At 46.2% G+C, this 16,985-nt stretch overlaps 1 protein-coding gene across 1 annotated transcript; it reads right to left on the minus strand.

The window, feature by feature from the left end:
- Positions 1-296: 296 nt before the first annotated feature.
- ttc16 (tetratricopeptide repeat domain 16) lies at positions 297-13,042 on the minus strand. The gene is made up of 19 exons (XM_086075221.1): positions 12,894-13,042; positions 10,416-10,530; positions 8,391-8,533; positions 8,241-8,316; positions 8,049-8,151; positions 7,143-7,288; positions 6,860-6,983; positions 6,213-6,293; positions 5,951-6,126; positions 5,135-5,396; positions 4,404-4,758; positions 4,013-4,116; positions 3,795-3,921; positions 3,403-3,616; positions 2,499-2,654; positions 2,243-2,413; positions 1,554-1,730; positions 1,343-1,487; positions 297-1,249 (listed from the first exon to the last, which is right to left on the minus strand). The coding sequence occupies exons 2-19, from the start codon at positions 10,527-10,529 to the stop codon at positions 1,122-1,124; spliced, it is 2,802 nt and encodes a 933-aa protein (XP_085931347.1). The 5' UTR covers position 10,530; positions 12,894-13,042; the 3' UTR covers positions 297-1,121.
- Between the last annotated feature and the right edge of the window lie 3,943 nt (positions 13,043-16,985).

Here is a 16,985-nt window from a genome sequence, read left to right on the forward strand (position 1 = left end):
TAATAATTCAACAGTAACAAACTGTAACATACACCATCGGTTACACTATAACACTAAGTTATAGTCAGAAATGATTGCCCATGCAGTCGTGATATGACGTCACGTGCACAACAGCGCGTCACGTGCACAACAGCGTGTAACGTGCACAACAGTGGTCCAACAGGCACACAGCGTAACGCGCCAGACTCTTTTCGTTCTTACAGCTCTAAGAGAAAGGGAGTGTGAAAATGAAAAGTCAAGCACAAAAGAGAGAGAGAAGTGTACATTTTCTTGTGTTTATTATCAACAATGTCTGTCCGTGCGTCCTGGCGCGTCATACAAAGAGGTATCCGTTAGATTTATATCAAAGACAGGAAGTTACACACGTCTGAATACATTTCAAGTGTCATCTCGGCTCCTCTGTCCGCCATCATCTTCTCTTTTTTCTTGGTTTTCTTTTGTTTTCCCAACGGAGAAACGTCGGGCGGTCGCGCTAACGTGAAAAAAAATGACTTTTTTTTTTTTATTTTTTATTTTTTTTATGTGCGATGACTAATAAATACGCCGGCGTGCACATTTCACTCGCTGTCCCCGTTAAATAATACTTAATAACTGAGTGGAAAGATTGTTTTGTTCAGAGATGCACGGTGTTCACTTTCAGGCCGCAGGAGGAGCTTCATCTTCATCTTCATCGTCGCCGTCATTGTTCTGGTTCAAGTTTAAAGGTAAGGTTTTTAAGACACACGTGTGGGCGAGAGAGAGAGAGAGAGAGAGAGGAAGAAAAGCGAGCGGATGAGAGAGAGCAAGTGAAGGATCCAGAGAGAGAGAGAGAAGGATGACGAGGAGAGAGAGTGATGAATGCTGGGGAAAAGAAAGCAGGAGAGAGATGAAGAAAGCATAACTGAAGAACGCTCGAGAAAAAAAGAAATGAGTGAGGGATGATGTGAAAAGACAACAGTGCAGGATGCTGATACGAACCGGGAAAAAAATGGTGCCCCGTGTGAGGAAGCCCGAGGGAAACCTTTCGTGTGTTGACGTCTTTTTAGAATGTAAACGTTGCACTCGAGCCATCTGAACAAAATCCACGTGCACGAGCGGGAAGTGGGTGCGAGGCGGTGAGGTTTGGGCTGGGGAGGGGGGTTCTAGGATGCAGGCGGTCGCAGGGCCCGGCAAGAGTGGCAGCAGGCCTTGCTGTAGTACCAGTGACTGCACAGGTTGACCTTCAGAGCCAGCAGGCAGTTAGTGGTGGGCCGGTCCTGGCAGCTCTCATCTGGACACCGGCAGACACACACAGAGAACCGTTGCAGCGATCTGAGCCAGGGAAGTCCCTGGGAAACTGCAAGACCGTTTCCGGCGGACTGACCTGGCGGCTCGGTGGGACACGGCTGGAGACTGCAAGTCTGTTTGGAGACGGGCTTGGTGAGTGGGTCGCAGCCTCGCACCAGCTCGCGGTCCTGGTAGCATTTAACGTCACGCATTCTGACACCCACGCCGCAGGTCTTGGTGCACTGGACACACCCGGGTTACATGTCACGAGCATGTTACTGCACTCATCACACGCTACGTCAGCTTACCTCGGACCAGGGCGTGGTGTACCACTTGAAGCACGGCCGCTCGAAGCAGGTGCTCTCATCTTCGGGTCTCCCGTCGGCGCCGCACGCCTCGTCGTCAAAGACCAGGAACTTTCCGCCGCTGATGCCCACGCAGTGGACAATCCTCCGCTTGGCGCCGCGGCCACAAGTGGCGTTGCACTGCACACAGTCCACATGTGTTGCGTGTCAAGTTGACACGTTGACAAAGTGCAATTTCTGGAGAAATTGCGTGGGAATGCTGAAAGCTAAATGCTAAGATTTGCATGCAGAATGTTAATGAAGTAAATTGAAAGATAAATCATGTGAAAATTACAAATTATTAATTGTAGTTGAATGCTAAATGAATAAAAAGAAAACTTGAACTGCAATCTGTCTAGCAATCTGTCTACGGTGGGATTCAAACCATTGCCTTCTGTTTACCGGTCCAAAAGTCTGTCCCATTGAAAATTTAACATTAAATTGTGAGAAAACTGTAATCATGTGGAATCAGACGATATATTCCCAGGAAGGTGTGAATTTTTGGAGTCGAATCTGAACGGTGCAAATCGGTTGAATTATGTGGGAGTTTTTGCACGGCAAAAAAGTGTGGAGAATAAAAAGTACCTGAAATAATAAAGGTTTAAAAACAACATAAGTGGGAATGCTGTCAACATTCCCATACCAAGACTCACCTTTTCCCAATCCTGATTAAGCCAGCGGGCGGGGCAATCCCTGTCCCCACAGGGCTGGACGGCGAGCGGCTTCTCGTCGCCGGGGCACTGGTCCTCGGCCACCACCCGGCCCTCGGGGGCCTTGCAGTACACGTGACGGACCATCCTGCCATGCGGGCACGGGCCTGAGCACTACGGCACAAGGAGGCGAAAAAAACGAACGTCACGTGATGGCGAGGTTTTTGGGCCACGATGTCGTGATGTGACTTCCACTCACGGGCCCCCATTCAGACATGGTCCATTGACGCTCGCAGGACGGACCCGTGCAGTTCTTAACATTGGGCGGTTTGGTCATGGGGTCGCACGGGCGGCTTTCGTCGGAGCAGCGGACGTCCCGGGTCACCTGATCTCTTCGGCCGCACTTGGCAGAACACTGCGTTAGCATGCGTTAGCATGTTGACATAATTAGCTTTGCATCTCTCTTAGGGCAGATCTTGTAAATGCAATGCATTATGATTAAACTTCCAATAAGGCCACGGAAACATATAGAAAGTACAAGAAAAGCACGTTAGCATGTTAATTTAGCTTCCCTTTTAAGGCATTAACTTTATGTTGTAAAAATTCCCTAAATTCATTTTGAGGCCACCAAAACATATGTTGTCTAATACAGTTGAAATAGCTTAAGCCCGTATCCCACTGAGGGGGCGAACATTTCTGACGCTAAGAAATGTTGGTTTCACATCAGGGTTTGTTCAAGGTCACAACATTTCCTAAACGTTCTCTCATGGTTCTTTGAATAGTTTTAATGGTCTTCCTTTGCGAGATGAAGGACCATTAAGACTGTTTAGAGAACGTTTAGGAAACCCTGACGTGAAATCAACATTCGCTAGTGTCGCAAAGAGACAAAAAACATGTTTGCATGTTAGGTTTGCTAGCCTTGTTAGCATTTACACATCTGATTGAGCTTTTTTCTACATGCCATGCATACATTTCAAACTCTCACTGAGACGACACATTGTCTCATCGATTAGAAGTAGCTTAAGTACACGAAAGAGATGCTAAAATTGCTAGCACAGATAGCCTTGCTAACATTTAGCGCCTGATCTGGTATTTAAGATTGAATCCATCCATTTGAATCTCTAAAACCGAGTAAACATCGTCGAACAGTGCCCGAGCCGTACCTCAGTCCACTCGGCCACCTCCCACTGAGGACCGCACGCGGGGCTCTTGCATGCCCGCCTCTCAATGGGTCTCTCCAGGTCAGCCACGGTGCACAGGTCACTGTAGACGGAGCTGTCCAAGCCGGGCGACAGCATCTTCCAGCATCGGACCTGGCGGAACTGGAAGCCCTCGCCGCAGGTGCGTGAGCACTCACTCCAGCTGCTGGCCTCCCACCTGAGGGAGACCCCAAGAAGCATCCACTCACATTATGGTGACCACCCATTTTGTGGGTCCACGGAAACTACTCCTGAAATTTTTTTCGAGTTTTGGGGTGAAATTTCAACCTAAAATGCATTAGAACCTTATTATTGTATGAAAAGTAGCAGTGTGAAAGCTTTTTTCAGTAGCTTACCTGGGCTGACACTCCCGCCCAATGCAGAAGTCATGGACCGGTTCTGGTCGGGTCAGCGCGTCACAGTACATGTCGTGCACCTCGACACCGTCATAGCGGATGCACGTGACGAAGGATTTAGACACGCCTAGAAGAGATGAGCAGATTAGCTGAAGATATACTGAGAAAGGTACTGGTCCGGATTCACTAGAACGCAGTGGCCCAGGATAGGATGGTACCGATAGAGCAGGTCATGCTACAGGGCTCCTGGGAGGAAAGCTTCCAGCGGTACATGTCAGCCGGACTCAGTTTCAGGTTCTTCTGGTAGAGCCTCGGATTCCCCCTGTGGAACGGAATGTTGGTAAGACGAGCTATGTATGACGTTCTGTGATCTGGTTCTGTCACATGTGCAGTAGAACCTGGCTCAGTTAATATGTGCAGTACCTAGTTCTGTTGGTTGTGATATATTACCTGGTTCTGTTGGGTTAACCAGTTCCGTTGTAGTAGCTGCTTTGTTGGCTGTGTTGTAGTACGTGATTCTATTGGTTAGACCTGGTTTTATTGTAGCACCTAGCTTTGTTACCTGATTCTGTCTGTCATGTGACCTGTGACCTAGTTCTGCTGCATTACCTGGTTCTGTTGAAGCGGCCACCGGCCCTGCCCACGGCGTGCAGCGTCTTGTTGTGGTAGAAGACGTCAGCGCTGCTGTCATTGCGTTTACGTCCGAGCGTGAACTGCAGGGTCCGATTGCGTCCAAGTGGCCCGTCCGACTCCGGCCCGCCAGGGTCTGCCTCGGCCGAGAACAAGCCGTCTGCTTCCGTCTCCAGCAGCTGATTGGTGGAAATGTTGATGAGCAGCTCGTCTGGGCCCACGTGCCCTTCCAGAAGAACCCTCCAGATGAGGTTGGGGGCGTCGGCCTCGGGGTCCAGGGGCACATCGGCAGGTATGGGGTTGACTGTACTTCCAATGTGGCTGCTGTTGCCCTCTGGTGGACCAGGATGGAAAGTGTTTAAGAGACAATATGTCAGATGTGAGGGGAATTCCCACAAGCCCCAGCACCGCCCCTCCCGGTGGGTATGTGGTGTAATGGCCCTTTTGTGAATTTTTTATCTGCTGCTGATCCTTTTTGTGTGTGTGTGAGACATCAATAATGCAACGCTACGCGAGTACCATCCTCACACGCACGCACACACACACACAATTCAATGCAATTTAATGCATTGCAGCTATTTTGAACAGGACACATTCGAGTTCATTTTATTAAGAAAGGATACACACAGAGCTTCAAGGACACGCAAAGGACATTAAAATACACAGAATGACACACTAAGGACACACAAAAAGTGTGTGTGTGTGTATACCTGTGTAGTGTGTATCCATGTCACAGTGTATGTGTGCGGTCTCCTCGTAGACTTCATTGGTCTCCTGCTGCGCGCCGCCCTCCATACGGCCCCCAGCGGGCGTCTGCTGGTAGCGGCTGGCGTTGGGCGCCGGAAGGGGGCCGGCCTCCAATGAGCTGTCGGTGCCGGTGTAGACGGGCGGCGGCGGCACAGGCGGTAAGGAGTCTCTTAGGACTGTGTACTCGTACGTGATGTATGGCGTGCGGCCGTTCTGATTCCACACCTGAAATGAGACGTCAAGGCTTCAAACCCGTTTGTGAAACACACAGAACCCAAAACCCCTGCTTGAGACCCTACTTTGAAGCCCTGACCCTGGAATGAAACCCTAATTTGAAACCCTGTTTTGAAAACATAACCCTCACCTGAAATAAATTCAAATCCTACACAAAGCTTCAAACCTTTGAAATCCTAAATCTGGTTTAAAATCCGAATTTGAAACCCTAACCCATTGTTGAAATCCAAACTCAAAATCCCAACCCCTGCTTGAGGGCCCATTTTGAAACCCTAAGATTGTCTTGGAACCTGAATTTGAAAACAACGCTTTAAACACTAATTTGAAACCTTGATTAAGGCTTTAATGCCAACATTAAAACCCTAATCCTGGGCTGAACCCCAATTTATGTATTGATACCCTAATCTGAAACTTTAACCCTGTCTGACTCTTGAACCCTTACTTTGAAACTCTAACCCAGGTTTGAAACACAAACATTGTAAATTTGAAATCCTATCTCTCATTTAAAACCCTAATCCTAATCTCTGACATACTGCTTTAGGTACCAGAATGTTGACCGGCTGGTCCAGGGGCCCTTTGGCGACGATGTACTCAATGCCCGTTTCGTAGATGTCCATGGGGCGGCGGTACTTGAAGACAGTGCCTGCCACGTGGAAGTTCTGAGGGCTGTCCACTTTGTAAGCGCCGTTAAAGAAGAAGTTCCCCGCCTGGTCGGTCACGGCTGCAAAAAGGAAGCGACTTTGTTTTTTCTTTTGCATTTTGTCTATGAAAAGGAACTTAGGTGCCGGTTGCCAGCCAATCACTGACCGAGAAGGTCGGCTGACTTTTTCCTCTCGATGACCTGGATGTCCCAAGATCCTTCAGGGATTTGCGTGATGAACGCATAGCCTGCAAATCAGGAGGAAGGACACTGATTTTGGTGTTATGTGTTTAGTTATGTGTTTAGTGTAAATGAACAATGTATAAAAGTTATCCCATATTTACTCTTATAGTATTGCAAAGCATTTATTCAGCAGTATAACCTTGTTTGAATCATGAATTTGTCTGTGAAGAAGAGCAGAGCATGAAAAAGAGCAAGACTGCTGCTGCTGCAGGAGAGGAACAGTGCCATTATCACAAGATAAGGACTGAAACATTTTTTTTGTTGGAGCACCGAAGAAAAAGTCATCTGTATTATTATCTGACTCATATCCGCGTTGGTTTTAACGTTGCTGCTGTGTGCCCTCTCCCCTTTAGAGCAGCAACAGCTATGTAACAAGGGAACGCCCTGTAAAAAAATTAAAAGAGTGCACCTCTAAGCGGGTAGGATTGCAATCTGTGCACATCTCTGTCCGTTCTCCTCGCGAGCAAAAAGACTCTTGTCTTCCTTCCTTGTCTGAGGTTGCATGAACCTGACACTTAGCGGTCTTTGTGACAGCGAAAAATGTGTGGCAGTGTGAACAGGTGGCTCTCACCGAGCGTAGTGGCCCCGCGGCGGAAGTTTCCGGTGACCCTGCTGCAGCTGCTCCCATCGCCCTGGCAGACGCCACACTTGTCCAGCGTGTTGGATGAAAAGAGAACGCCATCGCACCCGATTGGCTGGGGGACAGCAAAGGAAACTGATGATGTCAGCAGTTCTCAACATAGGAAAATGACCTACAAATATCAATATACTGAACATGTAAATATTAGCCTGCTTTGACACCGTAACGTAGGCTAGGAACTTTACTTTGAAATCCTGGCCGAGCGTGGACTCACCTCACACTTACCGTCCACGCAGACACCGCGGTAGCTGCTGTACTTGCAGGACGTGCCGTCGCGCGCCGCCACCATCAGCTGCCGCTGGCCGTCGGTGGTAGTGCAGTGGAGGTCGCACGGGTTGCTGGAGATGTGCACGTAGTCGTCTACACACAGCGCAGCGCTAGCATCAACGCTAACGGCAACTCCAACGTCCACACGGACGTCACCGCTAATGCTAATGTCACTTCTAACGTCAATGCTAACATCAACGCTAGCGTTTGTGCTAACAGACACAAACTTGGGCTTGAAACTCTGATATGAATCTCAAGCACTAAAACTCGAACCCCTTTTTGACCTCCTACCTGCGGCTTCTGATGAGTTATTAACATTGTTTTTTAGTTTTAATTTATATTTTAGCCGTTTTGGATTTAGTTGACTCAGTGTAGGCTCAATGAATTGTATTCTTGTCTGTGTTACTTTCATGAGGAAGGGCAACGAGTTCATACATTCATTCGCTATCTCTAAATGGGAGGGCCGGTCTCTACTGGTCGGAAGGGAGTCAGGCTTATTATTATTGTATTTTTTCTAATCTGATTTATACCCATGGGAACAGATTCTCTTGTATTCGCTGAGTTGTGGCCGGGTGTGTTGTGGGCTGATGGGAGGAGACTTCTAGTCTCCCACTTTTCTGAATAAGTATTGATGCCCCACGTTGGACGAGACAGACAACCTGATAGAACACGGCTTCAGTGTCATCAGCCTTTTGTCCTCAGAAGCTTCTGATAATTATTTACCTTTGCAAAGGGACTTCTTCACCAGGATCTCACCATTCAGTTAATTGAACACGCAAAGAGTACAATACTTAATATTGTCTACTCTAACACTTCCCACCCCAACCAATGACTACGACTGAACGTGCGTTACCCGGATAGAGAGGTTTCCACTGGTAGCTATGGCCACTGTAGAGCTGCGAGTTGAAGGACCAGCACTGCTCCTCTCGAAAGCTTCGACCACTGGCTGGGCAGTCCTGCAAGTACGCAAAGTTGACAACAAAAGTCAGTTTGTGTATACGCGTATATGAGTGTGCCTGTTTGTGTGCGTATGTGTGCAACAGACCTGTGTGTTGCACAGGTGGTATCTCTTGGAGGTTCCTGAGCACGTCATGTTGTCCTTGAACGCAGCAACTTTCTTTCTTTGGACACAAAAGACACACGTGAACAACAAAAGAACTTCAGGGACTATCGGAAAACGGGAGTCTCAAGTGACCTCTGTTTGAGGCAGTGTCTCTCCTGTGACTTGACGCCCCCACCGCAGGTGCGCGTGCACGCCGTCCACTTCGCCCACTCGCCCCACCAGAAGGCCGTCACCTGGAGCTCCTCCAGGCTGTTGGAGGCCACGCTGCCTTCCTCCTGTACACACACACATACACACAGATGGACTTGTGGATCCAAAAGTTATGATAAAAATGCTGATTAAGCAGGATGGCCCACTATATTGAGAGGTCAAAGAGCATTTGGAACTTTAAACATAATATTGATTGGAACCTTTATAGTTCCAGGAAATGAGTGTCCAAGTATCAACAACTGTGTCATGTTTCGGTTCTGTGGGGGTTGGGTTTGTTATGGGTGTTTTTGTTGTTTTTGTCTGTGGTTGGTGTTTTTTTTTCTTGTGTTCCTGGTTTATTCTTTTGTCTAATCACATCCACCTGTGTGTGTCTTCCCTTCCCCAGGTGTGTCTCATTAGTGTTGGTGTATCTAGTCTGTTGTGTTTGTCCAGTCAGTGTGGGTGCATTGCCTATGTTATGTGTGGAAGTTCGTGCGTCACGTTTTCGTCACAGCCAAGTCGTCTTCCTTACAGCTAAGTAGTGTTGAATTATTAACATTGTTTTTCAGTTTCAATTTATATTTTAGCCGTTTTGGATTTAGTTATAGCTGTGTAGCTCAATGAATAGTATTGTCTATTGTATTCTTATCTGTCTCTCTTGCCTGGGAAAGAGGGAGTAGAGTTTGTACCAGTCTCAGTCGGTCGAAGAGAGTCCAAGGACAGGCTGATTTATTATTTTTTAAGTCTAATCTGATTTGTATTCCTGGGAACTTCTGCCTTTTTGTGAATGGGAGGGGAGAGGAGACTTTTCGTATTCACCCACTTTTCAATAAATAATGATGTACAGGAGAAGGAGGGACACACAATCTGAACGGAACACGGTTTCAGTGTCTTCTTTTTGTGTGATCAGAAGCTTCTGTGATAATGATACCTTTGCAAAGGGACTTCTTCACCAGAATCTCACCATTCAGTTAATTGAACACGCAAAGAGTAGAATACAAATATTGACTACTCTAACAGTAGCCATTGTCACCGCCAAGTTGCCATTGTCATAGTCATCGCTAAAAAGCCACAGCTAGCCAAGTCGTCCTCGTCACAGCTAACTAAATCGTCCTCGTCACAGTTAGCCAAGTCGTCTTCGTCACAGCTAGCCAAGTCGTCTTCGTCACAGCTAACTAAATCGTCCTCGTCACAGCTAACCAAGTCGTCCTCGTCACAGCTAACTAAATCGTCCTCGTCACAGCTAGCCAAGTCGTCCTCGTCACAGCTAACTAAATCGTCCTCGTCACAGCCAAGAAGCCATAGCCCCAGCCAAGTCAAGTCACTCCACAGCAAGTCAAGTCAAGGCAAATTAGGTCCTGTCACTTCACGCTTGTTCCGGTCATGACGACCAGTCTACTCACGGTGACCAGTCTACTCGTGTCCTGTCCAGTCATGGCAACCAGTCTACTCACGTCCCATCCAGTCATGGCGACCAGTCCACTCATGTCCCATCCAGTCATGGCGACCATTCAGCTACATGGTGGAACAAAAAGCTTTTGAAGGACTATGACATGTTTGGACCATGAAAACTATATTATAGTCTAAATTTAGTTCATTGGGTAATTTATCAGAGCCAAAAGAAGACCCTGCTGCCTGAGTGAGCATGTCAGCCAATCAGAAGTCAGAAAGAGAGCATTATTGCGAACATCCCCAAAAGTGCTGACGCTGCACTTTCCAGACATTCCCCGTGTGCAGTAGCAACAGCAATCAAACCCAAGCATGCTGCTGGAATGTGAAGGGGGGCAAGGGGGTGACACCCTGCCAGGGGGTGGGTAGCGGGGGTGTCACCCAATTGGTCTATATGTTTAAGTAGAAACAATAGGAGACACAAACTGATATACAAGGATACGGAAAGAGACACAAAAAGGTACACCCAAATGTGAACGGGCAAGGGGACAGAAGGTGGGTCTTGTGTGGGTGTTTGACCTGCAGCGGTGCGGTGGCCGTGGTGGCGAGGCGTCCTACGGACATCATCAGCATGAGGATGGCCAGCAGGACCACGCCCGTCTCACCAAATGCCTCCCGGGAGCGCACACGCATCCTGGTGGACAAAATACAAAACATTGTCGTTGAAGCATGAAGGCAACGCCAGCTAATGTTGTTAGCATCGTGGCAACATGAGTTTCCAATATAGGTCATTAACATGACGGCATTGTGTATGTGTGTGTGTTTGTGTGAGTGAGTGCAAAAAAATTAAATAAAATACATTACAGCAACACAAGCTAATGTTGTTAGCATGATGGGACCTTGAGCTGTCGTTGACACTGACGGTAAAAAATGAATTTGAAAAAGGGGTGAAAGGACTTCTAAAGCAAACAAATTGATGGGTCTTCCAATCAATTGATGAATGATTGACAAGCTATGCAGCCCATAGCTAGTTGATGTTTAGCTCGGCTAACAACACAGCAAAAGGGAATAAGGACTCAAGTTGCTGCAAGCATGTCAGTGAACCGTTAGCATGACGACAACACCAGCTAATGTTATTTTTAGCATGGTGGCAACACGTGCTAATGTGATGCCAATGTGAGCTAATGTTTTTGTTAGCGTGACGTCAATGAAAGCTAATATTATTGTTAGCTAAATGTCAACGCATATTCACGTTACTGCTAACATGACGGCTTTACGCCTTTCTTCGTCTATCGATACACACACTTGCGTGGGCGCGCGCGCACGATCTGTCAGACACACACTCACACATATTCACATATTCTCACAGACACACAATGACTTGCACACTCTCACACAGTCAATCACATACACATTCTCTTATTCTCGCTCACACACACATACCATGACTGTCAAACACACAAACTCTCTTTCTCTTAGGCACACACACACACACACACATTTAAGTAAACAGACTTGACGGCCCCCAGGGGCCCCTCACTGTCTTGTTATTGTAACACTGGCACACACACACCCTCAGCTGCATCTACACGCACGTGAGCATGTTGCGCCAAGTCACGGCAATGCTAGCGAATATTAGCATGATGGTAACACACGCTGTTGTTAGCTTGGTGTCACCATGGGCTAATGTGAGCATGGTGGAAACCTGAGCTAACGTTAGCATAACAGCATCACATGGACAAGGTAATCTTGTTGTTTGAAGAGCTGGAGTTGTTGTTTGCATTGTGGCAACGCCAGCTAATGTTGTTGTTAGCATGGCGGCAACGTAGGCTAATGTTGCTCGTAAACCTCACTCAAAACTCAAAGAACCAACGGTAGGATTTCCGATGCATCCTATGAGACAGCCTAAGAAAGAACCTTGGCTGAAACTAAAAGATAATTTTGTGTCACTTGTTATGAAACAACTTCTGACGGAACCAATGAGAGAATCCATGAAAGAACATCCAACAAAATATCTGGTTGAACCTCCAATGGAACCAATGCTAGAACTTCTAACACAACCTTGACTCGAACCTATGCAATAACTGGATTGTAGAAATACTGTAGATCCTTTGGGACAACATTTGAAAGAAACTGTAATAAAACAGGGAATGGAATTTTAAGTTCGCCTAACAAAACCTCCAATGGAACCTCTGAAATAGATTGAACCCAAACTTCTAATGGAATCTAATGTAGAACCTATGAAAGAACCGCTATAAAATCAATGATGGAACCTGCACCACCAAATATCGACGAGTTTCTCATAATACCTCTGGGCTGTAAAGGAACCTATCGAAGAACCACACAGGAAACCTCTGATCAAATTTCTAATAAAACTGAGTAGAACCTCTTTTAAAAACAACTCTCTGATGGAACCACTAAAATAACGTGTGTCTGACAATTTAACCTATGGTAGAAGTTGGGATGGACCCTATGACAGAACCCATGAAGGAACCTGTAAAATCCTCTGTTGGAACCCCTAAAAGAACTTCATGTAAAACCTCTGAAAAACACTGAGTAGAAATGACAAAAGAACCTTTTCTAGAATGCGTGACGGAAACGCTAATAGAACCTTAGGGTAGGACTTCCATGGAACTACAATGTGCGACCTTTGGTAGAGGTTCCGATGGAGTCTAATGAAAAACCCTTAAAAGAAACCGTAATACAATCGCTTAAAGAACTTATGATAGATCCTGACAGTAACACACTTGCACAACTTCTGATGAATCTGCAAGAGAACCAAAAGAAGAACCTCAAAATTTCTGATGCAAAAATCTTAACAGAACTTAAGAGAACCTTGTCGTAGAAACAAATAGGAAGGCCAATTCCCTGAACATGAAACACACACACACATAAAGTACAATTGTGTGCCTTTGTTTTGGTCTGGTGTAACACACGCGTGCGTACACAAACACACACACATGCAAACACACACACACACACACACACACATCTCATGGTTCTGGTGTGCTTTACAAACAAACACACAGCAGGTTTCACACAATGACACACACTCACCTCCCCCGCTGCAGTCCAAGGGGCGTCTGACTTTGTGTTGAGGATGCCACTCAATGCGCGCGTGTGTGTGTATGTGTGTTGTGTGTGTACATGTGTGTGTGTGTGCGTGTGTGCGTGTGTGCGTCGGCGGTGTTGAGTTGTGCGTGTCTGCCGCCGAGTGAGGAGACGCGACTGAGGGAGCAAGAAAGAGTGGAAGGGAGGGAGGGAAGAAGAAGAGGGAGGTTAAGGTGTGCTCTCCCCGCATCACTCTTCCTCCTCCTCTTCCTCCTGAGTCAGCAGGCTGTTCTGGTTTTTTTTTTTTTGGGGGGGGGGGGGGGGGTTGTTAAGGGGGTGGCTGGAACTTCTAAACGGGACCTGAAGTCTGCGGCTGGCCGTGGATGTGCACTTCACACCTCGCCGCTTCCTCCCTCGGCGAGTCCCAGACTTCCCACAATGCTCCTCTGCCCCCCCCCCCCCCCGCCCCCCCCGGCCCAGACGGAGCTGAAACGGGCCGACGGCCAAGAACAACAAAAAACGTGAGCGGACGCCGCCCTGGCTCTTAAAAGGCCCGATACGGCATTGGTGCACCGCACTCACGGTGTGCTAGGTGGCGCCATTTCACACTGTGTGCATTCAAGCTTCTTATCACCCAGACGACCTTCGCAATTGCTGCAGAGACAAATACTGGCGTTGATATGCTTTTCTTTTTTTTTTTTTTAATCAGAAAAGGAAAACATAAATGAACCTGTGATTAAAAAAAAAAAAATCTGGTAGAACATCGAAGCGATTTTACAGAGGTCCTACCGCAGTGTTGACTCGAGTAACCCCTCAAAAAAAAAATGCCTGGTAGAACCTCTAACAAAACCTGCAATCTGGTAGAAGCTATGAATTTTGTTAAAAACTGAAATCAAAAGAATGGTCGAGCCTGATACGAAACTTCTTGTGGAGCTGCTAACAAAGCCTCCATTACAAATTGTGATGGAGGAACCCAAGATTGGACCTAATCTACGAAAGTTCCTTTAATAAAACCCCTGCAGGGACCACTAGGAGACCTGGTGATAAAATCTGCTATAAATCCTCTGGTAGAGCTTCCAATGGAACCTACGACTCGAATAATGGACCCCAAAGTACGTCGCGCATCCCATGGACGGATTTGAGTACAAATAAGACCTACGAGAAACGACGAAAAAGGCTCTAATAAAACATCTGGTGGCACCTGGAAGAGCCCTTTAAAAAAAATCTCTGGTGGAAACCCTAATAGAACCTACAGTCTCGTGGTCTCAGGAAAGGTGGAAAAGCAAATGTGAACTTTTGAACTAATCGCTAATAGAAACTTTGTTAGAACTTCTGATACCCCCAAATATTCTGCCTTATTGTGGAAAATGCCATAAATCCTCTGGTAAAATTTCTAATGGAATTCGGAGTGGGACATGTGAAAGTTACCTTTTTTTTTTTTTTTCTTTTTTTTCTTTTTTCTTTAAGAGCTCAGTATTGTTCATTCGGAAATGTCATCATCATTGCTCTTTTTTTATTATTTTTTTATTTTTTTATATATATATATATATATATATATATATATATATATATATATGTGAAAGTTACCTTAATGCCACCAACTACGTCACATGACCGCAGGCACTCACAGGACTCACGTGTGTTCACCTGAGATAAACCTTAAAACAGAATCTTCTGTTTTAGAGCAATGATGATGACATTTCCGAATGAACAATACTGAGCTCTTTAAAAAAAAATAAAAAATAAAAAAAAAAATTAAAAAAAAATCAGAATCTTCTTTCACCACAAGAACTTTGGAGAAGAAGAAAAAAAAAATCACACATTCATAGAGCAGAGAGTGTGAAAGTTGCTTTACTTCCAGGTGAATTTCATCTCTTCGGATCGATGGCGGCGGTCCGAGGACCACCGTGTCTGCCCACCATGTCGCCTTCCTCCCATCATGGCGTCTTCCTATACTGTTACTCGCCGACTCGTTCACTCCCACCGCCGTTTCCCTTCTCTCTTTTTTCCTGCTGTTATTCCTCCCCTGCTCGCTTCGCGCTCTTCTGTGTGTGCGTCGCTGTTTCCACAGCTGCTTCTGTTGCTCCGCGCGCTTCACCGTGCCTGCTTCTGGATGTCCTCAAAACTCCACGCCGGGCCCCAAGTGTCACCGGATTGCACACTGACGTGTCATACAGTGCCACCAGAAACCCGAATCAAAATGTCATTAAAAAAGCCAAACTGGAATTGCAACCAGAATGTCACCATCATATACAGCACGTAACATACCAATAAAACACAACGACAACGCTAGGTACCAGAACGCCGCTAACTTTTCTCGGTCTCTCCTTTGGTCTCTTGAGGCCTCCCTGATTTGATGTTTTTTTTGGATTTGTTGGGGTCTGGATGTTTCTTGGGTTGGGGAGGAGTTCTGGTGGGGGGGTGTCTGGTCGGTGCTGGGTTTCACCTTCCTTGGTTTTCTTTGGTCCTTCCTCGGGTCTCCTGACGGCGGTGTTCGGTTTAGGTGAACGGTATGAGATTTTTTTCTAATAGGTTTTCTGGTGAGCTAACAAATACACGCACGCACGCACGCACATACACATACTCACCCACACACACAAAAAAATAAAAAATAAATAAAAAAATAATAATAAAAAATTAAAGAGCAATGATGATGACATTTCCGAATGAACAATACTGAGCTCTTAAAGAGAAAAAGAAGAAGAAAAAAAAAAAAAGAAAAAAAAAGAATGCCATTAAATTGCTACCGGATGTCACTAACATGCTTGAAAATGCCACAAATATGCTATTAGAATGTCACCATCATATACAGTACGTAACATACCAATAAAACACAACGACAACGCCAGGTACCAGAACGCCGCTAACGTGTCAACAGAATGCCAGGCTGGTGTCTGTTGGATCTCACGCGGCTTCGTCTGTCCTTCCTTCCTGTTCTCGGTCTCTCCTTTGGTCTCTTGAGGCCTCCCTGATTTTATGTTTTTTTTGGATTTGTTGGGGTCTGGATGTTTCTTGGGTTGGGGAGGAGTTCTGGTGGGGGGGTGTCTGGTCGGTGCTGGATTTCACCTTCCTTGGTTTTCCTTTGGTCCCCTCGGGTCTCCTGACGGCCGGTGTTCGGTAGTGGTGGGAAAATGAAGCTTCATGAAGCACTTGTGATATTTTTTGACTCCCCTAGATGGTGCTCTTGATTTAAATATAAAAGTTAGTGCAAAGGAAATTGATTACATTTCCACTGCATCTTTCAACCAAGAGTGGCATCTAGAGGAGTAAAAAAATATTACAAGTGCTTCATGAAGCTTCATTTTCCCATCACTAGTGTTCGGTTTAGGTAAACGGTATGAGATTTTCTTCTAATAGGTTTTCTGGTGAGCTAACAAATACACGCACGCACGCACGCACGCACGCACATACACATACTCACCCACACACACACACACACAAAAATAATAATAATAATAAAATAAATAAATAATAAAAAATTAAAGAGCAATGATGATGACATTTCCGAATGAACAATACTGAGCTCTTAAAGAGAAAAAGAAGAAAAAAAAAGAAAAAAAAAGAAAAAAAGAATGCCATTAAATTGCTACCGGATGTCACTAACATGCTTGAAAATGCCACAAATATGCTATTAGAATGCCACCATCATGTCCCTGCTATGCCACAAAAACACAATGACCTTGCCACCATCACATCGGCTGAACGTCCCTTACTTACTCACCCCTCAAGATGGCAACCAGAATACCAGAATCATTTTTACCTACATGCCACCCGCATACCACCGCGATGCCGCTGCAATGTCACCGTCATGCCACTAACACGCGAGCAGAAGGCCAACAGAACGCCAAAGCGACGCCGTCATCGCGCCACCGCCATTACATCAGAACGCCACCGTCGTGTCCTAACACAAAAAGTCACGGTTGCACATTTGAAAAGTGGTTTTGTTTATTGGCACGCCGTGAAGGTTGCCAAAGAGTGTGCGGCGGCGATGGCATTTAGAAAGAGAACCGCAGAAACACAAAACAACACAAACACTCAGATGTCCCAGTCAAGGCCTCAGTCGGGAGCGTGGGAAACTAGAATGTTGAAATATGCGCG

Source organism: Leptonotus elevatus, chromosome 5 (genome assembly GCF_054856555.1).
Source record: "Leptonotus elevatus isolate MCC_2025b chromosome 5, RoL_Lele_1.0, whole genome shotgun sequence".
Taxonomy (NCBI): Eukaryota; Metazoa; Chordata; class Actinopteri; order Syngnathiformes; family Syngnathidae; genus Leptonotus; species Leptonotus elevatus.

Excerpts from the sequence above, each read along its gene's own strand:
- ttc16 (XM_086075221.1), bottom strand. The coding sequence starts at position 10,529 with ATGCGTGTGCGCTCCCGGGAGGCATTTGGTGAGACGGGCGTGGTCCTG. Across the intron at positions 8,317-8,390 it reads AGACACTGCCTCAAACAGAG|AAAGAAAGTTGCTGCGTTCA; the intron begins GTCACTTGAGAC and ends TTGTGTCCAAAG. Across the intron at positions 1,488-1,553 it reads ACACCACGCCCTGGTCCGAG|TGCACCAAGACCTGCGGCGT; the intron begins GTAAGCTGACGT and ends GGGTGTGTCCAG.